The sequence below is a fragment of the Rissa tridactyla genome, chromosome 2 (assembly GCF_028500815.1).
Source record: "Rissa tridactyla isolate bRisTri1 chromosome 2, bRisTri1.patW.cur.20221130, whole genome shotgun sequence".
Lineage (NCBI taxonomy): Eukaryota > Metazoa > Chordata > Aves > Charadriiformes > Laridae > Rissa > Rissa tridactyla.
Genome location: NC_071467.1, coordinates 6,112,553 through 6,137,993, shown reverse-complemented (window position 1 = coordinate 6,137,993; position 25,441 = coordinate 6,112,553). Strand labels below are relative to the sequence as shown.

Below are 25,441 nucleotides of genomic sequence, written 5' to 3'. Positions count from 1 at the left end.
TCTAAACGGCACATTACTTTTTCATAAGACGTAATTTCTCCTGCCACTGAGACCCATACTTTTCCTGATTGTCTCAATGTTTCTTTCTAATGTCTGGGACTTACTTTTATTTGTCATGACTCTAATCTTCTCTCTGCCTTTGCAATTAGTTTTACTGTACATCAAACATTGTTCACAGAGATTTCTTGTCTGAAATGCAAGAAAAACTATTAAGAGCTAGGGGAGATGTTATCATTCAGCTAGATTCTGTGATTTCGGACAGATATTGCTGGCCATGCAGAGATTAATTGCTTTATATAAAGTGATTGTCCATGTTTTAGGATGCTACTATTTGTATGTAACTGTTAAAGAAAGAAACTAGAGATAAGAAAAGTAAGTGCAAAAGTTTTACCCGATCTCATTTTATTATACTTCTGCCTTCACAGGTCCTTACTAGGGTTCCCAGTGGTCTGTATGAAGCTGCAGGTTTGGAACAGACTTCTTTTCTCAGCTGTATCAAAGAAGCGTAGAAGTAACACCATTTTCTGCCACTGGCTTATTTCTAAAACTCTGTTGTTTGGGTGACTGTTGGATTCATACCTTTGCTCCATCAGCAAAAAGGAGAAAATGGGCCACAGCTGCTGCAAGGCTGAGCTTCCTCCTCACCTGAAGGCAATGTCTAAGACGTTGCTTTTTCCAAGGTAGAAGGGAAGAAAAATAAATTGATAAATCACTTTTCAAAACTATAATGGAGCTAACATCAGTTCTGGGGAAGAGAAGCTACCCGGGTGCAGGATCACAGAAATATGTGGCTCTGAGAGACAGTCTGTATCTGAGTGACGGTGGTGGCCAATTTGCTCATCCCACCTACCAACAACTCCCAGCAAGATGCTCCCAGCCAGACACAGCCCATGTCCGAGGAGGGAGAGCTCTCTCATTACAGCTACACCCCTGCACAACCAGAAGCTACGTCAGTAGTAAAGCAGCAATAATTATGCATATTAGGAAAATTTTGTACATTGAAAGGGTTATTAAGCATTGGAACAGGCTGCCCAGGGGAGTGGTTGAGACACCATCCCTGGAGGTATTTAAAAGATGGGTAGATCTGGTGCTTGGAGATATGGTTTAGTGATGTTTTTTGTAAGAGTTCGGTTGATGGTTGGACTCGGTGATCTGAAAGGTCCCTTCCAACCTAGGCAATTCTACAATTCTATATTGAAAAGTTTATTTAAGAAAAATGGAAGAGAATCGTGCAGACATCCGTCTGCAGTGGGATATTTTTGTTAAACAGGCCATTCAAGGCAAGCAAGCTGTGCTGAAGCCTAGAAGCGGAGTTTCAATGGGAAGAACCTGCCTAGCAATCCACTGGCTGCACACTGAAAGCAGAGGATAGCAGAGCACAGGCGCACATTTACGCTGGGAGCACATGGAGGATTTTCCTCAGCTTTTTGAAGACCTTACTTAATGTTCATCAAGCTGACACAAACAAGCACTGTACCAAAGGGCGCAATCCAGATTTTTCTCCCACTCCTAGTTATTTGTTCTCATGTTGTGCCACTTCTCCCTTGGGACAGCCAATGTCCATGTGGCTGCATGGTGAACTAAATTGGAGTAAAAACTAATCTGGGAAAGAAAAGAAGAACATTCATTGGCTCCCTGCTGTAGTTCATGGTGGGGCCACCTAAACAGATGGGAGAAGGAAGTTAGTAAGAATGAAACTTTCTTTTTTAGCAGTGGGGCTGGGTTTAACTGGTCATAAAACAGCACTGTTGCTAATCTCAGAACAAACCTATTCATTTCAGAGGGCCCAGCAAAATAGGAAGTTATTTAAATGTTGTGGAGATTACACATTGGCAGAACAGAACTGTAGTCACGATCTGGGAAAACAGTCACTTCTATGTGATCCGTGGAGGAACTGAGGACCAACCAGCAGTCACTGCGTGCTCCCTGAGCTCAAGGATTTCTGCCTGCCTGGATACCAGCTCTGGAGCCCTCTTGCTCTAAGCTGGTGATGACTGGACCAAGTGTAAAATCAGATCTGGGAGTTTCAGGCGTTTGATTTGAAAACAAAAAAAGAAAAAAAGAGGTCTAAGAGAAAAAGAATATCTTTTCTGTGCTTCCTGGAGCCATAATGCAAGATACCAGGCTGTCCTTCGACTCACACAATGGCAGAAGGAAGTTGTGTAATGTCATCACCACTAAGCCTATCAAATATTTTATCTCCTCCCAGCATATCATCGAAGAAAAGTTAATTTTTTTTTTCTTCTCTTTCAAGCAAAAGATAAATCAGTTGGAAATTCTGTCACAGACCTTTTATGCCTTCGCAGGAAACCGCAGTGAGCCGGCAAATGTGGTGATGAAAGGATGTGCGATCCTGTCATCTGTGACATGAGAGATTGCTAGAAGTTGGAGATGTTACAGGGTTCGAGAAAGCCACCACTGCATCTGGCAGAGAAGAGCATCAAGAAGCAACAGGAGATATCAGAGGTGATATCAGCTGGGTCACTGCCTAGCTGCAGCTTTTAAAAAAGCAGCAGTTGTCTGTTGAGCTTTTAACAGACTTCCCAAACCATCTGGAAGTGATTAGATTTTCAAGTGAGAATCAAAATGTTAGTAGCTGCACTTAGCCTGGACATACTCTTGAGCAGCCAAATGTGGAATATTCCACTAGGAATGCTGCCCATGGCAGGTGTGATGTATACATGAGCTAGAAGCACAAGAGTTAGATTATCTTCATGGGACATATTGTGCTAATCAGGCTTTAACCAGTCTGTTAGACATCAGTTATTACTCCAAAACACCTCAACCTTCTCTGCATTCAACATGGAGGTGGGTGCCACAGATTTTTCCAAGTAAATGTGTAGGTGCACTTGTGGCATGTACCGAGTTCTGCCAGATTGCAAGAAGCTATGTTCAGATTTGTAGAGGTATGTACAAGCCATCACAACAATGGAAAAGAGCTCCTGCAATAAGAGCAAGCAAGATTTGGAACTACTGCTAAACTGAACTTTTGAAGAACCCAAATAAAGTCATACTCCAAGTGTGAAAGTAAAACCAGTCTACAAATACCCAAGTCTTTCCTTTTCCCCAATGTCTAATGCAAAGCTATCTGAAAATGAATGTTTTTACAATGACATCTCAGAGCTCGACAGGGAGTATAAAATGGGGGTCAACAGTTAAGCAAATATGGTTAGGTGCTGATGTATTCACATATTTCAGTACACATGTGAGATTTGACTATATTGATAAGTCTTTTAGGAACTGTCAGTCAAGACATGGCCATTCAGATGCCTGCACTTTGTCATGGTCTCTGTGCATGAGATATTTTTAACACCGAAGGACAAGAAGAAACAGTTTGCTGTTCTTCTGTGAGCATGCCATGAACCTGGGCAAAGCTGACTTCAAAAAAACACATTTCTGAAGCCTTTAGACTATTATTTTGAATGGTGCTCAAGATGTTGCCTTGAAAGCTGGAAGACCTTTTACATCAGAAACAGAACAGTGGTACCATAAAACTTATATTTTATGCACTGCATACACAACCCAAAGTCAACAAAGAAAGACATGTGCAAATAAAAAATAAATGTTATGAATAATACAAACATGTGACTGCTTTTGATATTTTATCACAGGCCTCGCTTTATCAACTGAAATCAATGACAAACCATTGGTACCAACCAGTCATTGAAACATTTCAGCTTCATCTCCTTGTGTTTGCAAAGCATTTGATATTCATATGACATAGTCTTTTCGTCATCCACACATTTGCAGAGGAACTCATCATGGCAAGGAGCTTATCAAGCTCACAAACAACTAAAAACTGCTTGTAGAAAGGGCTACATTATACATGAAAGTCACTACTGGACATAGACCAATTCCGAGCACAATGCTCCTGTAGTACTGCCTTAGAGAACATCTGCTTGTGTTTCTCCTATTGCTAGCTGTGGGGGAAAAAAAAAAAACAAACCAAAAAAAACCCAAACCCAAATCTTAGCAGAGACTGTACCTCTAAAGCCAAATTTATTTTCAAGCTGTGAAATCTGACTTTTGCAGTAGAGCAGAGGCTTAGTAATTGCACATACATGCCGTGCACTCCGAGGGTGCCAAGTCACAGGCTTCTGCTTTACAGAGCTAGTAAAGAGCGAAAATGTTTTTGGAGAATGTTTTTGCTCATCTTTGCAAACTGTATCTTATCACCTGCCTGTCTTAATGATAACAGAAATAAGCTCAAATATGACAGCATCCAAAGCACTGCAATCAGTGTTTTTAAGAAACAATTGCCTCTGAGCAGGTACGAGTGTTTTTGGTCACCATTGCAACGTCTCCCCACATGAAGGCTTAAATGTCAGATGACAGTGTTAAACCCCAGTGCTACCAGATCCAAGCCAGGCTGACAACTTTTTGCATGCGCTAACTTATCAAATACAGCTTTAAGTTAAATCTGGGTTGAAAATGAAGAAATTGTCTCTCTTTGACAAGGATAAACCTACTATTTACCTACCAGAAGCAGGTGCTAGTATATTTTTAAATATTCCATAGCTGCCTGTTGTTCTCTCTGCAACATATAAGCAGAAACCCTATTTAGGAAGCATGTAGCATCTCTGGAATTTTTAGCAGAATGCATCTCTCCTGCTTTCCTGTGAAAGCATCACGCATTATTGCATGCTAACTATAGTCCAGAATGTAATGGAGATGTTCGGCAAAAATATCTCCCACTGCCACAATGTCCCACTGAGCAGACATGTTATTTTTCGATTCTGCTATGCTTGCTTCCACAAGATCAAATGAGAGCTAAAATGCTATTAATGCACTTAATGACGTGTTCTTAGCAATAAATTCAGTCAAATATAGCAAGATGTAATGACTGAGTCTAGGAGAGCCTAGTGAGACCAGAGACAAGTCACTCTGAACAGCTGCTGGCACAAAATTCAGTATTTGAAACACTGTACGACTTCACATTTCGGCAGTACTGCAGTACAAGGACTGGAAGACTCATCATTGGTCGGTACAACAAAAAAAACCTTCTACCATTTCCGCTCTTTGATTCACGTGTCTCCCAGGAGCTCACAAAGAATTATGTCTCTTAAAACACTACCTTGGCTGTGGCAATGCATGTTTTTGTCTTAGAACGTGCATGAACTAAACAGAAGTTTGGCATGTGCCCTCATCACGTCCTCCACCCACTTGGTGGTTTGTGTGTTCCTGTTTTGGGCAGTGCTGTCATATTAAAATTACAGAAAGTAAACTACAACAGCTATTAAAAGTTTTACCTTCTAAGTATGTGTAAGGCACAGCCCTTACAGTGAACTCCTTTCCTGTTCCTACTGTGTTAACATGGAATTTAAAAGTAGCACACGCACTAGAAAACACAGGCTGCAAAAAAGCAGTCACCTAGATATTATTGGGCAATGTCAACTGGTTTATGCTTGCTTGTGCTAGTCACTTCTTAAGAAACATACATAACCCAGAAGAGCACTTTTTCTTGCAAATGGAGGTCAGAGAGAGCAATAAAAGAGCCTCACAACACCACCCACAAGGCCCCTTTTTTTCAGGCAACTTGTTGTCACCTGATCTCTTCTCCCTGGTATCCAGTGGCAGGGCACATAGGAACAGTCCAAAGCTGCACCATGGGAGGTTTAGATTGGACATTAGGAAGCATTTCTTTACCAAGAGGGTGGTCAAACACTGGAACAGGCTTCCTAGAGAAGTGGCTGATGCTCTATGGGAGTGTTTAAGAGACATTTGGACAATGCCCTTAATAACATGCTTTAACTTTTGGTCAGCCCTGCAGTGGTCAGGCATTTGGACTAGATGATCACTGTAGGCCCCTTCCAACTGAAACTGTTCTGTTCTGTTCTATTCTATTCTATTCTATTCCATTCCATTCCATTCCATTCTATTCCATTCTATTCCATTCTATTCTACTTGACAGTAACACAAGCTCCTGGACTGCAGACCTGGTCATTTTAACACTGCAATATGCTACAGCATCACACCGGGAGTCATCTGCTGTCTTTCAAGTTTGGACCTAGGAACCAGAGCAATGTCTCATGATTTTGACCCAAACAATTCACAGTAACCACAACACATACTGTAAAAAGCAGCAAAACCACGTAACTTTTACGTAGTCACCAAGAACAAGGGAATGATTTATCAGTGGTGGAAGGAGAAAGGGATATGTGATTGTTTTTCCCATTAAAGAGCTGGGAGATACCAGCCAGAATGCCATTACAGTCCTCTTCACCAGGGTGCTGGAAATTCAAAGTTAATTTATTCAGTGTGAGTTTCTCACACTGTTCTCCATTGATAGTCATTCAAAACATCACCAAGGTTTATATGGTTGATAGCCAGAGCACTAGTGAACACCAGTTGTCAGTAGAGTTTAGATACTGAAAGGCAGAAACGCACAAGAATTTTTTCACAGTATCCATAGCACTCTTTACACACTCTAATGCCAGAAAATAAGGGGAAATAAACCAAATTCTGGTTATAAATAAGATGTCAACCTTCATATTCAGTAGTCAAAAATATTATAAAATGACTGAAATACATCAGAAGCAAAAGGGAGTTCACTTTTTGGTCTCTAGTTGACCCCTGGAAGCTGACCTATAGTTAATGTTGACTTGGGCAGAAGAACACAGAAGTGATCACTTTATAATGATCCAGGTAGTAAAATGACTTCCTACAGAGTGGAACAGAGTGGAAGCCACTAAAATAAAGAATTTTCAGCATAGAATTATAAGCATGAAAGAAGACAATCACAGCCTCTCATACCTATATGTTAACTGAACATATTATAATTCTAATTGTGTAGAACTAGGAGCTTTACTTACTTTCACAGAGACGTCTTCTCAGCTTCCCCCGAATTTTGTCGATGGCATTGTAATCGGAGACATGAAACACGTGAGCAGACTTGGGTTCTGAAGCAATCTCATCGAGTTCCTCTTTTAAGGCTTCGCCAACACCCACAGCAAAGATCCTAATCCCAGCCCGATGGGCTGCAGTGGCAGGATCCAAGACATAATCCTGGCTCCTTCCATCAGTCAGAAGGATAGCCACTTTTTTAACAGTTGGATCACTAAGTCTACCACCAGCTTCTTTGGAAAAACTGTAGGTGTTGATGTACCTGAGAGCATCTCCAGTGTTCGTATTACCCCCGTAATACCTAATTTTTCGTGCAGCCTCTTTGATTTCCTCACGGGTTTTGTATTTTCCCAGGTCAAACTCTGTGGTTGGATGATCACTGTATCGCACCACACCTACACGGGTTTTGGCTGGGCCAATCTCAAAAGTTTCCACTAAATTAGACACCCACTGCCGAACTTTCTCAAAATCTTCTTTTCCGACGCTGGAGGATGCATCCAAGATGAAGACAAGGTCATAGTGAACATTCTTGCAACCTGCAAGAGTGGCAGAAAATATCACTAAGGGAAGCTGAAAGATGAGCATCAGACATACTAAATATTCCCTAGGCATAGCACTCTAGTGAGCAGTTTGGAGGAGGCAGCAAACTTTTTCCCAATCCTGCAGAGAAAGTGCAGATTCTCAGCCTTTCTTCCTTGTGATTCACCTCATCTCTTTCAGGACACCTACAGTAGATCAGCACAGACTTTGCTTTGAAATGCAAACCCTTTCCCTTCCTGCACTACTAACTGCCTCCGCGCAATCTTTCACCGACACCATCTGCATGCATATGAAGCTGTTTTTCCCAAACTTCGTTGCAGTGCCTTTGCTCAGGCAATGCTCTAAAATGACCTTGGCAGATCCAGATACCTGCCCTGACCTTGCCTCTGCCAATCCTGACCGTGAGTAGTGAAGCTTTCATGTTCCCTCTTGCATTAACATTATGTTTTATTTATGCTTAGCTAGAAGCAGTTCTTTGCCCAGCGTGATATCTTGGTGAAGCAAGTTTATAACAAGATTATTTTGATTTTGAGGCCCTCTGCCATTGGCTATTGACTAAAGGATGACTCACTGGGATGGCTTCCTTGACAACAAAGGGCAGTTGCTTTGTAAGGGAGGAGTTCATTTACCCCCACAACCACCTTTTTGGCTCCAGCCATGATGTTTGTAATTCGAGGCTTCTGTAATCCAAAAGGCAAATGTATTTTAATTGCAGCTTGCTTGCCCTATGAAGCCAGACTGGTCATGTATTTGTCAGCCGCTTGCCAAGAAAGTAGATCATCTGGAAAGTGTTTTCCTGTTCTTTCTGAATATATGCAAGCCAAGAGGCACTATATTCATAAATGTTCTACATACGCCAAAGCTTTACCAACTTAGTGTCCTAACTGGACAAAATGTATAAATATACATATGTTTATTTAATTCATTATTATATACCATAGTCCCTAACAAATTATGAGTTTCAAGATTGAAAGCTGCTCCACAAAATCAATTTATCTATGGTCACAACCACCAACCATTGTTTCTCCAGTAGTTCTTGTCTCACACCATCTAACAAAGTACAACTGCCTGTTTGAACCAATTGTAAAAAGCTAATTTGACCAATCATGTAGAGAACAAAGCACATAAGATACAAGATAGAAAATAGGTCCATACTGGTGCCTGTGCTGCTTTGTTTCTCTCACACTAACATGGCTCTTCTAAGTCCGGCTGAACTGGTGAAGTTATATCTGCCTACGCTGTTGGCAATTGCCTTCAAACCCTTCTGCTTTAGCAGGATCTGAGCTGGTAGCCCACATCTACATACACCCACTGAGAGCAGATCTGTTTTGTTGACTCCTGTTTCACTGCAGGACCCTGATTCCCCCAACTGTTTCCACTACGACCAAGTTAATAACCTCCTCTGGGCTCTGACCTGGACTGACCAAGCTACCTCCCTTGGTCAGGAAATCTGAGAGTAGGAGAATACAGAACTCCATGGTATGCCCACTAAGGACACGTTAGCTCTCCGTGCTTTAAAAAGTGACATTCCCACTGTACAGTTTGTCTGTTCTCACATCAGACTTGTTCCAGCCAGGTCCCAACAACTAAATGTCCATCAGTGACAACCTTGGACCTGCCTCACCTCTGTAGACTTGCCTGGAGAATGGCTGACCCTGGCTGCTGTCTTTAGACCTGATCTAGACCTTGACTTGCTAATTATGTTCTTGGCTTGATCTTGGACCTGCTTCATCACTATGAGCTTGTCTGGGAATTTGGATCGTCCATTGAGCCTGGCTGCCATCCCCCACCCTGACCGGAGGTGGTAGGACAGGCTGTGGCTGGTGAGACCCTGTCCTGCCAGCCCAGGGAGACCTCCAGCTCCTGGCTGCCCATCCCTTAGGAAATAGTCTGTCCTTGCTGCACTCCTGACCAGAGCTAAAGCACTGATGTAAACACACCCAATGTAGATGTTAGCTGAGGATGCTTTTCCCTGGAACAGACAAAAGACCATGGAGGTATCATACACAGTTCATCCAGTCAAGCACTTGCTTGACAGTGCCAGCTCAGTGAACAGAAGTATGAATCATGCCACCCAAAGCAGGAGGAAAGATGCTGTTGCCATATTTCCTCACTGAGTTCCAGCATTTGAGCCTATAGGAGGGTCATAAAGTCTTCTCCTGCACCCAAATTTGACCTTACGGTTCATAAATTAGCTCTGGTGCTTTTGATCATCTTGGGGCTGTGCACCTGCCCTGGAGAGAACAGCCCACTGCACTGGAAAAGTGAGTGTGGGTGGCTCAGCCACATGAAGAGGACTTGCCTTCAGATAAGAGGAAAAGCATTACAGGTAGGCATTATAACGCTGCAGGGCAATGCTCGTGGTGTTGCATGATGGCCATGAGAGTGGCTGAATATACACCCAGTGTGTTGCGAGTGACAATGACAAATGAGCATCATCTGTTGCTCTGAGCATTTCCATAGCACGGTACATCCCACAGAGCCGACCCAGGTGCTGCTGTTCCTTCAGCGTCTACGGGAACAAACTATGGACTGGGCTTGGGATCACGTTGGGAACAACCTGTCCACATCGGATCATGTTCTGTGGTGGTGTTTTGTGAGTGAGGGAACACTTGTCTCTAACCACAGAGCAAGAAGGGTCTGGCTGCAAACACACAGTAACTCTCTCAAAGGTAATCAGAGTGTGGAACTGACCGAATATATCATTTTATATTATCAGACGTTAAGTTACATTACATCTGTGTATATTCACTAGCCTGCCAAGTGTAGTTCTGCTTGATTTTTGCAGAATATAAAGGACATAATATATAACATTAAAGGGTAAGCAAGAAACCTCCACTCCCCCCCACAATTCATTATTATATTAATCTATTCTGTCTAAGAGAATATTAATTAAGTGAGACTAACCACAGAATATAAAGGCTTAAGTAAAAAACCCACAAGGTACAGACCTTCCTGTTGCTTATTTTAACAACTCTCAGCAGGTGAGATGACTGCAATTAAATACCAAACAGAACAGACAGAATGAATCCTGTTGGTGTTCAAGGGCAATGAACCTTAAAACAAGGGGCTTTTAAGGTTTAAAAAGTGATGCCTGTTCAGGCAGTACGCAGGGAAGAAAAAGATGGTCTTTCAGGACCATTTTCTTAGAGTCAGTGACTTTTGCTTGCAGACCTGATGGCAGTGAGACGAAATGGTGCAGAATAGCTTTTAGTAAATATTCATCTGCATTTGTTACACGTTTTTAATGTCCACTGCTGGACAAAATTGATTGTTTTGCAAGAATGCTATAATAATATTGTTTACTGGCAGAAAGAGTTCACGTTAAGGGAATATGGGAGATAATTCATAGAAAGTGAACTTTCAGTTTTGTAATTACAGGAATGGTCTCTGGAAGCATAATTCCAGGAGTTGTATTCATCCACTCAGACACCGAGTCAACCGTTTTGCAATATTGCCATTAAAAATAGCTCACAAACAATCCATAAGCCCAAAATTATTTAAAGTAGTCACAGAATGAACCACTGTATCCTTCCTGTGACTGATCCACAGGCAGAAAAAAAAGATTCACTTTGTTTTGTTACTTATTCCTGTTAAACTTCACCCAACAAGCCTTATATAGATCACATAACAAAACTGTAAAGCAGCTATTCCTTAGACTGAGAGGTCTAAAAAATAATTTTCTTTCTTATAAATTACCCAAGGCTACAGAATAGCATCTTTCCTAGAAAAAGAGACAGAAAGCCTCCGTCTCAAAGTACCTTTGGGCTTTTATACCAATAAACTGTGTGGATCTACAGCTGTTTTCTGTCCCTGAGCTACGGCATCATTCACAAGACAGATAATTCTTCCTACTTGCCCACAGAAAACAACGTGTCCTTGTCAAGACTGCCTGGAGGAACAGTCTCTCAGCTGCACCATATTCTAATACTGTCAGGGGCATTTGGGAGAGAGTGTTCATCATCACGGGCCAAAAGCCGTGCCAGGGACCATGCTGGCAACTAGACAGTATGAACCAAGAGAGGGTGTGAACAGTGCCCTGGCCCTGTTGAGCTCACTAGGAAAGTCTCAGCCAGGTAGAAGATTCACCAGATGTAGTCTTGAAACCCACTGAAGGCAATGGAAGAAGTGATCTCCATGCCAGTGCAGGGCAGATGAATCATAGAATCATAGAATGGTTTGGTTGGAAGGGACCTTAAAGATCATCTAGTTCCCACCCCCTGCCATGGGCAGGGACACCTCCCAGCAGACCAGGCTGCTCAAAGCCCCATCCAGCCTGGCCTTGGACACCTCCAGGGATGGGGCAGCCACAGCTTCTCCGGGCAACCTGTTCCAGTGTCTCACCACCTCACAGTAAAGAATTTCTTCCTGATATCTAATCTAAATCTACCCTCTGAAGCATATTCAAAGTAAACTGCACGCTGCTCCCCTTGCTCTGGGTGGCTGAGCTAACCTTTCTAAGGCTGCAGCAAAACCAGGGACCCTACGTAAATCATAACTTGATCCCTAAACTACCTCCATCCCTAAGGTCTAATTTATATCTTTTCTTGCTTGGGTTTTATATTATTATTTCTCCTAGCAACAATAGCTTCTCAGCCACGTAAAAGCCCCAGCAGCTACTTAGCACGAGGCAGTAAGCCGAACGGCGCGTACCTGCTCTTTGTGCCTCAATTCTCTTCCCACCGAACACGAACATGAGAAGAACCAGGAGATGGGGCACGCGGCATCTTCCCGGAACAGACATATCTCCTTTCTCACATCAGCTTGTCTTCTCGCCGTGGTATGAAGCTTGCTAGAAATCCAATTCGTAGCCTAAAGTAAAGAGCAAGTGTTATCTCATAGAAACACAAACAGAAGTAATGATGCAAATTATGGGAGCAACGTTGTGGGGAGTTGTCTCTTCTGCCTGTCATTTTGTTTGGCTAGACACAAACCGCTCAGACAAAGAGGCAGGAGTTCACCTACTTTTCAAAAGCTATAGCCTTTCACTGGCTCTATTCAGTGTGCAGCAGCCTGAATGGAAAAAGGAGAGAGATTACCAGATTATTATACTTTAATTGAGCCCACTGCCAACAGCACAATCAACTCACTGGAGTGGAAACCATTCCTGACCTGGCCCTCCCACGCATTCATCATTAGGAGATACACGACGCAGAGCCGAGATACAAACCACTGCAAATCACACACAACCGGTTGTCACTTCACCCCTCGCTGTTTTCAGTTCCGGAGTCTCAGAAATGACGAGCGCTAAGAATACGTGGCTTTTTTCATATAAGTATTTGTTGCTATCGCTTTTTCTCTATAGGAGTAAACTCAGCAGCTTCAAAACACACCTTTCAAATATTTAGTTTAGAGGAGTGCAAAAGCTCAGGTGGATGATCTCCAATTTAAAGCAATTGGTTTGAGTTTACTTTGACTCAAGCCACTGAAGTCAGCTGGTAACAAGCCAGGCAAAGTGTTAAAAGTTTAGCTATGTTTTCTAACACTAGAACAATTAAAAAAAATTATTATCTGCTTATTGCTGTGGTTTTATTATTTTTTATTAGACCATAAAAATCATCGCAGTTCTACACACTATGTATGCACACACTGGGGAAAACAGTTTTCACTCTGTAGATCTTTACTGCTTATGGAATCATTTTGGAAAAATTTCTCCCAGCTCGTGAATCCGTCTTTTCCTCCTTAATGCGCAAATTTCTCTCTTCATTTTCTTGGGGAATTTCCCCTTCCTCTGTCTTTTAACATGCACATCAGCTTCTCGCTGTTGATGGCTGGGTAAAAGAGGCATGGAGGGGACACTGTGTGTTGTAGATCATTGCTGCAGGGTCGATTATGCATTCTAGGATATTTCTTTTCAAAGCAATAGGGTTCTGTGGGAATCACAGACAAAAAGGAATGGTGGTGTCAGCATTTGTTCAAAACTAGTCTTGATCAGTCAAATGCTGGGCCTCTCTCTACCACGTATCTCAAAAATAAAGTGTATATCATGGGGATTTAGGAAATAAAAAAGGGGAAAATCTTGTGCAGTTGTTGAGATGTGGCTGTAAACCCTTATTCCCAAGACAAAATACAAGCTCCTGCATTTTCAAAAGTCCACATTATTTACAGACAAGGAGAAAAGCAATACATTTAATAAAACCTGCAAATAAAATTTGGAACTATCTGCCAGCAGTGGAACAGAAATGGAAGAAATAATTAAAAAACAAAGAAACGAAACAAAACAAAACAAAACAAAACCACCCAAAAACCCCATCCAGCTAAAAACAAAGGAAAAAAAGCACGTTTATTCAAGTGCCATCCCTAACTCCAAAGGGCACAGCAGGTGCTGTAGTTTACACCTCAGCCAGACGATGTCCCTGCGAGACAGTGAGGTGCTCGGGTTCGAGCGAGCTGGAAAAGGCTGCAGGGTAAAAAAGGGCACGAAAATATCCCCGTGCCCTACAGTAGTTAGAATTTCCTTTTAAATAAGTACATTACTGAAATACCGATCAGGCAGCCGCCTGCAAAGGGATCAGGACAAGCATTACTGAAAATAGCTACGGGAGCCTTCAGCTCAAAGGTTTTTTTCCTCCTGTGTATTTTTTAGGAAATATTGGTTTCTGGCATCGGTGATGGGACAGCAGGTCAGCGGCGGCAGCAAGAGATGGGAAACCAGATCTGCCATGGGGTGTTCTGCACTTCCAGTGCTGAGAGCTCAAAACGTCCTTTCTCTGTGTCTGGGCTTGCACGGCTGTGACGTTTTATAAATACCATATTAAAAACAGTCTTTGCCAGCTGCTCACCCACACAAGGCCAGGATAAAAGGAGCAGAGCACCAGCTGGTGTCAGTCACCAGTGCTAGCTCAATGTGGATGCGGCGAGACAGGGAGCGTGGTGGACCTGCCTCACTTGGTACATGCAATCATAGAATCACAGAATGGTTTGGGTTGGAAGGGACCTTAAAGATCACCCAGTTCCAAGCCCCTGCCATGGGCAGGGACACCTCCCACCAGACCAGGCTGCTCCAAGCCCCATCCAGCCTGGCCTTGAACACCTCCAGGGATGGGGCATCTACAGCTTCCCTGGGCAACCTGTTCCGCCAGACTTGTGCCCCAGCAGAAGGACTACCTACATGACCAGATTCAAGAGCTGCGTCTCCAAGGCATCATTCCTCTCCACTCTTTGCCAAAACACTTCACAAGCTCATTGCTGTGTTATAAATGCTGAAAGGTGTCTCAAAACAATCATTTAGGCTAAAAATAGTGGGGAAAAAAAAAACAAATCAAATCAGAACATCTGCTTAAAATCTATAATCATAACCTGTGGTGGCTTTAATACACATTTGTGGTTCAATATTATTTTTGCATTCAGGCCAAAAGACATTGAACCAAGTCTCTTAACTTGCCACTGCTTTATGTATGGATATATCAGTGAGAGAAAATCACCCCATTCACATCAACAGGACTCATATCATGGCACAGGAGTCTTCAGGGGTATTAGAAGAAAGGTTGGAGATAAAGCACTTTTAGTGATGGGGTTTCCACACTGATTTCTTTCCCACCTCAGTCTGTCACTGTGAGACTGAGCCCAGTTTGAGAGCACAGCAGCTGATCAAAGTTTATTTCCGCTTCCAGGAGACAGAGTCAAAAAGGAGCCAGAAACGGAACAGTTTAGGCTTCAGAGTAATCCAAGAATAAGAAATTCTGATTAGTTGACCCTATTTCCAAATGGCCAATGTGGAATTTTTTATTACTGTTATTTTTAGTTCAGCCTATCATGTGGGAATAATTTTCCTCAAAGTGGCCTAAATCAATGTACTTCCTTTAAAAATACCTCCTTTTTTTCTTTTTATCTCACAAACATCAGTTTGGGATTCCCTTGTGACACATTTAGATGTACGAAGTGATATTGCAAAAAGAACTGACAAATCCTATCACGTGCGAGTTTATTACCAAACTGCGGACTCTATGTCTGAGGCCCCGTTTTTAATAGTTTAATGGGAAAAAAAGAGGTGAATAATTCTGGCTACATGCAAACATGATGTGGGAATGGCATCCAGACTAAAAAGCGTGCTGTTAAATGTTAAAGTGAGCTCTCTACACTTAAAATACAGGCATAGTACTAAGCTATTCATACTGCCTCACAGCTGAACAAACAATATGCAGAAGACAGACACAAGCTCTTCATAACCTTCAGCTTCAGTAGGGTTTTTTTTCAGGGGGATTGGTATAGAGTTTTAGGTCAGTGAGCATCCATGGTAAGGCCTCTCTACTTTTGAACAATGAGTAAACACTCTTTGGGAAATGTCCGCTCATAAACAGCAGCATTAGAAAAAAGAGCTGAAGAAGAACTGGGTCTACTCATCTCAAACGTACTTTTATATTTTGCTCACTGTTGGGCTTCCCTTGCACTCCTGCATTCTCAGGGATGCTGCTTTGTCTTCTCGAGCGTCATCCCTTGAGGCTGGGAACAGAGTTAGGGCTCTGCTTTCCAAAGAGTCACATACACATCCAGAACAGAACGACACAGTTGGACTGTGTTTTATCATGGGGTTTAGTCCTGATTGAACCAAAGTCAAAGAATGTCCTGACATCGGTTTATTTAGAAAATGAAACCCCTCTCCATTGAGAATAAGACAAAGGCAGTTTTTATCCTTTTGTCTCTGTCTTTGTCCTGCCACAGCCTGATCCTGAAGGGACATAGAGTGACTTCGTTCTAACCTTGCTTCTCAGATAATGCTGCCACATCATTGTAATTCGGGGGACAAGGAGGAAGAACTTGTATGAAAGCATAGAAGCAAAACTCTTTGTTTAGAGATGGCATCTTGAAAAATAAAGGGAAAAGAAGCAGCAGATACAAAGAAAATGTGACAGAGAAGAAAACTTTACAGCATTTATAGGACAAGAAATTTAAACCCAAGCACTGGATATTCCCTATCTCACCCTCCCCAAAGACTGCTCTTCTGTCCTGGTTTGAGAGACGTCACCAACAGCAAGAACCATGTGACTTAGAGATGGAAAAAAACAGAACACTTTCTGCCATCTCTTTCATCCTTCAGAGGAGTGATTCAGTCACAAATATCAATGAAATAAAACAAAACAAAACAAAACGGGAGTCAATAGTAAGATGAGCATTTCAGGACCATGGTTTAATAAAACTGCTTCTACCTCATGTGAGCAAAAGTTCAAAGACCCTACAGGGATAGTACAAAGATCAGTGACTCAAAGCTGAATGTAAAAAGCATGTCTAGTTATGGACTTTAGTCTTCTCATTAACATATCTGAGCTTTTACTTCCGTTTTACTAAATTATAGCACTGAACTGTTCATCTTACTGTTAAATTCAAGGGGGGCTAATACTATTATTGTGCTTAATTTCATCCATTCGTCTGCTGCCACAGAACATCACCGTACGCTATATAAATGTTCCAGCTATGCTGGCATTCATAATGTGATTTTAAATGTCTTTGGTATGCTTCTCTGAAGAAGAGGTTAGCCTGGGGTGAAAAAGACAGAGTCCAATTATACAGCTTTTCACACACACAGAAAAATAAAAACAAAACCAAAAAACCCCAGAACACTAATATATCTGACATCTTAGTAGAGTCATCTTGTTGATCGTGCTTCTTCCAACTACTGAACTAAGCAATTTAATTATCTAAATGATTGCTGATATGAGCAGGAAGCCAACCATATAAAAGAGAGATGGGGCTTTCTTCCCCCCGATTAGCCCATGCAGTCGTATATCTTTGTTCGATGCTTTTTAAAGAAATGATCCGATGGCATTTCTGGAAGACATGCATCTTCCCAGGCCTGATCCAAAGCCAACTGCAGTTAATGAAAAGATGGCCATTGATTTCAATGGGCATTATTTCAAAACCCATGTGAATAATAGAGGAGAAAATTCTCTGCTAACACCAGAGTTGCTGTGAGGTACTTTGTTCAACTACAAGGGATCCAAATTCTGCGGAAATCAAGCAGGAGACTGCCAGCAGCTCTACAGTATGTTGCATGAGGACATTCATGCACCCTGCTAGCGAGCAGCCCTCCAATGTCTCCCCTTGGTGCTGGCAAGGCTGCAGGACCTGAGAAGTTTTGTCTCTTCTTTTGCAACATCACATCTCAAGAGCAACTGCTACCCCAATCCCTAAAAAAAAGATCAGACGCAGGGAAATGGTTAGCATGAATGTTGGCCAAAGCCATCTGTCAGCTTTATAGGACATGAAATAGGGTGGTGGGAAAGATCAGCAGACCATTCAAACCCATCAATTTGTTGGCCTTAGCTGAACTCTATTACTGCCCTGAAGTACTTGGTGCTGGAACTACCAGGGCCCATGAATGATTAATATTGCTGCAATTGGAAAAAAGTTTGATTGTGCGAGAAAGAAAGTCCATACTGAAAAATTAGGAGGGGAAAAAAAAATAAATAGCTGTTTCCGAAGTGACAGGTATCTGTCCAAGAGACTGAACGAGACAGGAATCGAATGGGAAAAAATATCATACAGAGGAGCGTAAGCAAGAGTCTTAAAGGGCCATAAAGCACACTCCAAGGGGGACTGGATCAACTCAGCATGGGCATTTCCTAATTTCTGTGTGCTCCACTTTGCAACCTTAGAAACCTTCTTTTAACCTCTGTGGTGTTGCACATGCAAGGAAACCCGAGAGAAGGTCGGAATTAGAATTCAGCCACTCCTGACTCCTTAACCTATGCTTGGATCATGCATCCCTCAAATTGACCTCTTTGTAAATGCATCTACCACAGATGCTTTAAAACAAGATCTTACTGGTTGCCTGCCAAATTGCTGTAATTCTAAAATACCCTAAATGCTAGACGAAGACTTTGCAGTGTATTTTTGCCTGCTGCAGCCACACGGTGTCTGCAGGCTCAAACCTTGATGCAATACCTCCAAGTATAACTTTCCAATGATTTGTCCAGAGGAAGTAACTCCGTATTTAAACTGTACTCTTGCGTGTCAAGCTTAGAAATCTTTCTACTGATTGGCTAAGAAAACACAAAACTAAACTGTGATAAAAAGTGTCTGTGACAGGATCTCCCAAATCCTACAGTCTGTGGTTACCAAATCCACACCACCATTCTCAAATTAATCTTGTTACCTCTCCTATAAATGGGCTGCACTCACATGGTGGGACCAGTTGTGTGCTGTATCAACATCCCAGCTCCCTGATGGGACAAGACGTGGTGCGCTCTGTTCTGCAGTGCCCCAGCTGCTGTGCCCATGAGAAGAGATGCTACAAAGTGATGCTCCAGTCCTTTTTGATGTGGCCAAATGGCTAAAGCATAAATGTCCTAAGGGCATGCCTCAGAGTGTAACTGTCTCTCGGTCTCCAGACTTAACTTACCAGGAGCTAGAAACAAGCTACATCCCTTGCTAGCGTGGGAAAAGCACATTCTCAAGGGATGTTTGAGAACGTTACACCCAGCAGTTCTTTGGCTTTGGCATCATCAACCAGTCTGTAAGGAGAATCCGTAATGCACCATATGAACACATGTGTTTATTGAGCAGCCAAGTCGTAACCCTGTCTCACGTCAGCAAATAAGGAGTTTGAATTTCAAAAGAAATTCCACATATCAAACGCTGGCTCTGTATAAAACACTATTCCGCAAGCATCTCAGTTAACCTGACTGAAGTAATTATCAAGACTCACAGGAAGCGTCTCAGAGAGTATGTGGGGCCCAAGGGATTAGAACACCTGATAAGGGGAAGCTCTGCCTATCTGATTTGGGAAAACAATGTCTAGAAAGCAGGGTTTGCTCAAGAACCATGCGCCAGCACCTGTAGTGCTCGCACTGATAGCTGCTTTCCCCAGGTTTAATTACTAGCTGGCAAAACCAAGAATATCTTGAACTTGAAATTGAAGCATCGGTTCAATACTTCTAGATGCATTTTTCCTTATGGTAAAGTAACCTCACGGTGCTGCATTTTGTTTGAATCATTTTTTCCCCTTTAAGTTTTACTTACTTTCCTTTGGAAAGCACTAGCCGGAACCAGGGCATTAGGAACAGAACAGGAGACTCATAATCTTATTTGGGGGGTACCCTCTCCTCCCCGCAAAATATCCCCAAATATATAATTTGAGTCACGTAGATTGCAAGACATTTACACAGCACGTTTGTACATATTATGCCTCTGCAGTTGCTCATCCATTGGGGCGTAAATGTATTTGAATCCTGCAGATATTAATACAGTGAAATTACTAGATACATAATAATTTATGAATGGTGCTGGATTTGCTAGGGGGGAACACACTCGAAATTACGTGACTCAACAGCAGCTGCAGAACTCACCCGTCCCAATAATAACTCTATCGCACCCCATCTTAGTTAGAAAACTTTGTCCATACTCTCTTGTCTACTTTGTTTAAACTTAACAGAACTCTGAAATGTCTCTTGTGTTGTCACTGAAGCAGGGTTTGCAGCATACACATGTCCTAGAACTGGAAAGTCCACCACCTGCATGTAATACAAGGCATACTGGCTATTTAGGGTAATAGATAACATTATTCACTGGCCTTTGTGGGAAGAGCATCCCAATTCATACATTTAAATTAACAGCCACTGCTGGCTCCAGACTAACGAGGAGTGAGGTAAGCAAGGCAAAGATCAAAATTATGTCCCCAGAGAAAGCAAGCAGTTCAAACTGTAGAAATAGTTTGCTGTGGAGTGGAAAATCTTGAGATTTATCCACAGTACTACATGCTCAGGCTGTCCTTACTGCTGTATGTGCGGAGCAAGTTGATTTATTACAGGGTCACAGCACACCACTCCTTTGGCCTAAGCCCTATAACCTGTGTTGGGAAAGTCCCACAAATCCCATTTCCTCTCAAGCAGAGGCAGAGCTTTTCCAGCCCGCATTAACTATTAGGAAGAACCCTTTAACATTGAGGCCCTCGAGGCTATTCAATAAGAGAGCGCTCTACTCTTACAGGGCCCATTTCCTGCTTTTTATATCCTCGTGGAAGTTCTTCCAGCTCTTGGAATGAAACCTAATATTTTCTTTTTCAGTACAGCAGAGGATTATGTCAGTAAAAAGACCCATATGTCATGGCTTTATATAGTCAACTAGCAGAGCTGGAGCGAGGAATCGGGATGGGGTAACAGCCTAAATCTGTTTGGAAAATAGGCAACGTACATACTTTCTAACAAAGAGGGGCCTGGTGAATGCATTTCCCAGAACTCCTACTGGGGCCAATGCAAGGAAGAATTGCTTTGGATTCCTTGCCCCATGCCTTATGATAAAGGCCTGGATAAGGATTACCAGAATCCCTACAAGCTCCAGAAATGAGCTCATACCCATTGTCTGTCACTCCCAGGGTTATTAACAGGGCTATGCTAATTTGAAACCTACCACGCACTCACTCACCACTTCCCCAACACTTCTGCTGAACTGTCCGGATGACAGAAAAATTCCCATATTCAGGAACACCAATGCCTCCTACTTGCACTATGTGGGTGAATTTCTCCTCCACATGTTCCAACAAGTTGATGCCCATCTAATGTCATGGAAGTTTGTTCAGAAACATTTGATTAAGGGATTTAGTATTGCAAAGCCTTTCCATGGTCTAATTTCCATGGTCTTGGCCTTTATAATGAAACACAGAACTCTACTGCGGACACCAACACACCAACAAAAGTGAAAGATCTGTGAAGAAAGGCCATGAAAACAAGAGATACCTATTGTTACTTGGGAGGTGCAAATAGCAGTGTTACATCCTCAGCCTTGCTTCTTTCTGAAGCTTTCCCTCTTTACCGAGCACTTGCAGGAGGCATTGTCCCCTGTGCAGTATCCACTGCCTGAGATCCACCCAAGCTGAGTATTTCCATGCCCTTGCCTACTGTGAATAAGAATTGCCACTTCTCTTTTAAAACAGACGAAAGAAAAAGGACAGCTGAACAGATATAGGCAGCTTGCAAGTAACCTTTTCCCACCAGGTATTCTAGAAAAAGGCCATTCTTTGCCTCCTTTTTGCAGCAGGGCCCCAGGGTAGAAAGCACTTCACGGTTAGTTGACATTGCAGCATGGCAGCGAAGCGTTTGTGGAACTGACCCGAAACACAAAGTAGGATTGGAACCTTCGTAGGATTGCTGCTTTTATTTCTTATAATTGCATAGCCTAAATTGTTTAAGGCAGAGGCAATCCCAGAAAAACCCAACAGCAGAACCCTAAGGTTAGACACCTTCAGGTGTCTGCAGAGTAGGGAGGTTGTATGGAGGATTTGAGACTGAAAATCTTGGAAGTGAGTGGCTTAAGTCTTTTTTTGTCTCTAACCTCAAATGTTTCTCTCTCCCATAAAAAGAGCTGAGGCTAGAAGGACCATAGAGGTCTGCATTGTGGATGTCTTCACCATCAACATAAACTCCTTTAAAATAAGAGAAAGAAAGAAGAGAAAGAAGAGAATGAAAAGAAAGAAGAGAAAGAAGAGAAAGAAAAAACACAGCCTTAATGCAGCACCAGCTTTGAGTGAAGACAAGTGGTATAGCATATCCTTGATGTCTCAGCCACCTCTGCCCAGCACCGTGGCCACCACCAACTTAGGACTAGAAAGTAAGGGGAATACACGGAAGTCAAGCAAAAGGAGAGTTTATTCAGTCACAGAGATCCTAAGTCTAAGACTGAGATAAAACACACTTTACTCCTCTTTCTGAAAGGAACACACAGGAAATCACTGCCTGTGAATCCTTCTGTGATCTTGCCATGATCCTGGCAGTGAGAGACCTGCAGCAAAGTTCTGCCTCGTCACTTTTCTTGGCATCCCTGCTGCCAGGGCTGTGACTAAAACAGAAAACAGGAGGCTGATGAAGAAGACACTTCAAAGAAATACAGCAAATAATGGTCTGAAAGCTGTAAATTAAACGGGGAAAAAACTGTAGCCAGAGGAAGCATGCAAACTACACCTATTTTCTACCAGGAAGGGCTCACATCACCACTGTCGCTCGCATAGAAAGGACAAGAACCCAAAAGTTGTGCTTTACAGCCCATACACAGCCCTCACACCAGGCAACTGACAGATGCGGGAGGCCTGTAACTTAGTAGGTGATAAGACATGTGTCTACCTGCTACCTCTGCACAGCTGCTGGGTTTACCTGTCTGTGCTTAAGGCAAGAGGTGGGACAGTGTCAGGTCAATAATCTTGACATTGGCTGGAAGGATTTTGAACTATCTCAACTCTCTCCCCATCCCATTCCCTCCACTCTGCTTCTTTCCTTTCAATTCTTCCCACAAGTCTCAAAAACAGCAGTGGTCTCACTCTGTTCCAGGAAAGAGAAAGCCGAAAGGGAAATAAAGGAGCATAAGGAATAAATCACATGGATGAAATATGGAACAACACCAAACTCAGGTCTTCCTAACATTTTAATTTTTTCATATCTCAATTTTTCATAATTAACTGTAGGAAGAAGTGCGATACCAAGCTGTCTCAAGAGGACCTGAAACTTAAAAACTTACTTAATTCCCTTTCCTTACCTCTTCATATATAGTATCCTGAATTTGTACCTCAAAAGAAGAGATAGCTAGTGGGTAGGCAACAGTAGATATCACAGATTTTATTTGATAGTTGGAGGGAGGATATTTTCAAATGGATAAGGACTCAAAAATTTTCAAAGTTCCCGTTAATTCCAAAACTGGTGACAACATTGCAGACTGAATTGTTATCTCAGGAACGGGGTATTGATCTTTAGGTATAGGTCTTTTATGATACCGCATCTTTATCCATGCTCTGTTCCAGTAGATGGCCAAGGACTCTGTGGTGAAATCAGGAAAGAAGTATTTCCTTGAAAACAGAGAAAACTGACAATGATAGAGCCAGGATCAGATGGCAGGACATGCAGTACTTACCAGGAAAATAATAGCAAATGCAAAATTGGAAACTTTGATGGAGGAGAAAGGACATGGAAAAAATGCAGAAATGGAAAAGAGACCCATTTAGGCAGCAGTGCTGGAACTTAAATCAAATTACATCTGTGCCTTTCCAGATTTTAAAGATGAATTTGAGATACTGTCTTAAATTTAAGATATTGGGCTATTTGCTAAGACATTTCAGAGCTTTCACTGGGATTTATCTCATTTAAGTTTAGATTGTAGGTGTCTAACTAACATCGTATGTGGTTTTATACTTGAGCTCCTCAGGATGGGTCTCCTTTCCAGTTCATGGAGAAAAAAAAAAAAAATCCATAGCCTCATTGATTTTATCTCATTCTAAGGAGGATGAGTAAAATAAACAAACTACTCACAAGAAGTGCTTGTTTTCCCCAGATGCAATTAAAGGAATCTAGACAAACAGCTAAGATTTAGATATCGATATTTCAACAGATACCAATATTTCAGCATATGTCTATCTGGTCAAGGTGACATAAGAAAGTCAGCCAAAAGCAGCAACAGCTAACAGATGGTAACGGTAATAATAAAAAACTTTAGCAAGTTCAGAGTCAGAGGGTGAAAAGACTTGAGTATAAAGTCTTTGTCTAATGGGGAACAGAAGAAGCACATCTAGATTTCTAAACAGATGCCCCTTCCTGAATGATGAAATTGTCTCAGGAAAGCAGCTCTGGGTAGAAGGACCAAAGTGGAGCTGGGAAAAGCAATGTCTTTGTGAATTTTTACACTAGTTTACAAAAAGAGAGCTTATGAACATCCTGTGCAGGATTTAGTCCAGTTTCTGGGTGAATTATAATGGATGTGGGAACTAAAATTATGGGGCATTCGTGGAATCCTGGATTGCCTAAAAGGTCTGAATTTTCTGTATCCATAAACTGCATTGGATGAAATCAGCCCTGATGTTCAACTGTCTAGCTGCCGGTGGGTAATGCATCACTCTCACTGACTCTGCAAGTAGGCTCAGGAACTTGTAGGACTGAAGACAGTCCTCACCAGTAAAATAAAGATTACAAAAAGGCCCTGCGTACCTTGGCCTTTTCTACATCTTTTTCTGTGACTAGATTTCCTGCCCCACTGAGCAGCAAGCAGGTGCTTTTCTTTGCTTTCCTGTTGATGCCAAGGAAAATGCCAAAGTACTAATACACCGCCAGGATGGGCAGAGATGCACGTGAATTTACCCCATATGCAGATAAGCGATATTTCACACGCTGTTGTTCTCTGAAGAGTAACTGTTTTAATCTGTCTGTTGCCAATTTTTTAAAAGAGAAAAGATTATGAGATTGTGCTTGTTTTGCTGTTTTGTCTCTGTTAGCAAGACTGACAGCCTACTCTTTGTTATATAAAAATAGGTGTTATAACTTGTTTTCCACGGATACATACAAGGCCTAATTTAAGGTATGAAAGTTTTTCGTATTCATGTTGATGTATTCAGGGAACAACTTTTATTTATAGGTTATTACAGATGAAAGGGACGATTATGTACAGTCTGACCTCCTGGCCAACACAAGTCCAAAATTAGTCTTAATAATACCAGTATCTCGTCTATATCTTGCACAAAAGTTGCAGTACTTTTCCTGCTCTAGAGAGCCATCAGTCTTGATTTATGAGACAGAATATTCCTGCACCAGAACTAGAAAGTTGTTCAAGTGCTCAGTTATCATCGCCTGATGTACTTGATCTCTAGAATGATTGCATTCATCTTCTGTTTGCAGTGTCATGCTTTAATCTGAAATCTTTCCCTGGCTTCTAGGGCCCAGAACGAGTTGCTAGGCTGTTGGTTAATAATTAAAGGATTTGATTCTTTTCCCTGCTAAGGCAAACATAAAACCCCACAAAGCTATTAGCTATTCCTTAGCCTATAAAGAACCCCAAGCAGACAAGCAAATAAGAAATTAAATAAAACACTAGCTCAGTTACATTAGCAATGTTTCACTTGTGCAATAAAGAGAAAAAAAAAAAAAAAAAGAATTCCCAAGATCAACATAGAACCTCACCTTTTTCCAGTTTCTCCAGAAACTCTAAACACTGTTGCTGCTTACCAGTGGCAGCTTAAATGCTTTAGGAGAGAATCCAAACACAAGGTGATGCTGAATCCTCAGACTAAGAAAAACTATGCATTTGTGTACAACTAAACAGTAAGTACCTCAAGAAGTTCTCCACGAAACCCTGCTGGTAGCTATAGCAACTG

The 25,441-nt window shown here is 42.0% G+C and overlaps 1 protein-coding gene across 2 annotated transcripts in view; it reads right to left on the bottom strand.

Annotated features, from left to right (window-relative positions):
* The window catches only part of COL22A1 (collagen type XXII alpha 1 chain), a 252,829-nt gene that overhangs the window by 210,977 nt on the left and 16,411 nt on the right, over window positions 1-25,441 (bottom strand). For both annotated transcript variants that reach the window (XM_054193253.1, XM_054193252.1), the window contains exons 2-3: window positions 12,037-12,195; window positions 6,813-7,379 (exon numbers count right to left, since the gene is read on the bottom strand). In XM_054193253.1, the coding sequence (XP_054049228.1) occupies window positions 6,813-7,379; window positions 12,037-12,127 (658 nt within the window). In that variant the 5' untranslated portion in view covers window positions 12,128-12,195. The remainder of the gene's footprint in view (window positions 1-6,812; window positions 7,380-12,036; window positions 12,196-25,441) is intronic.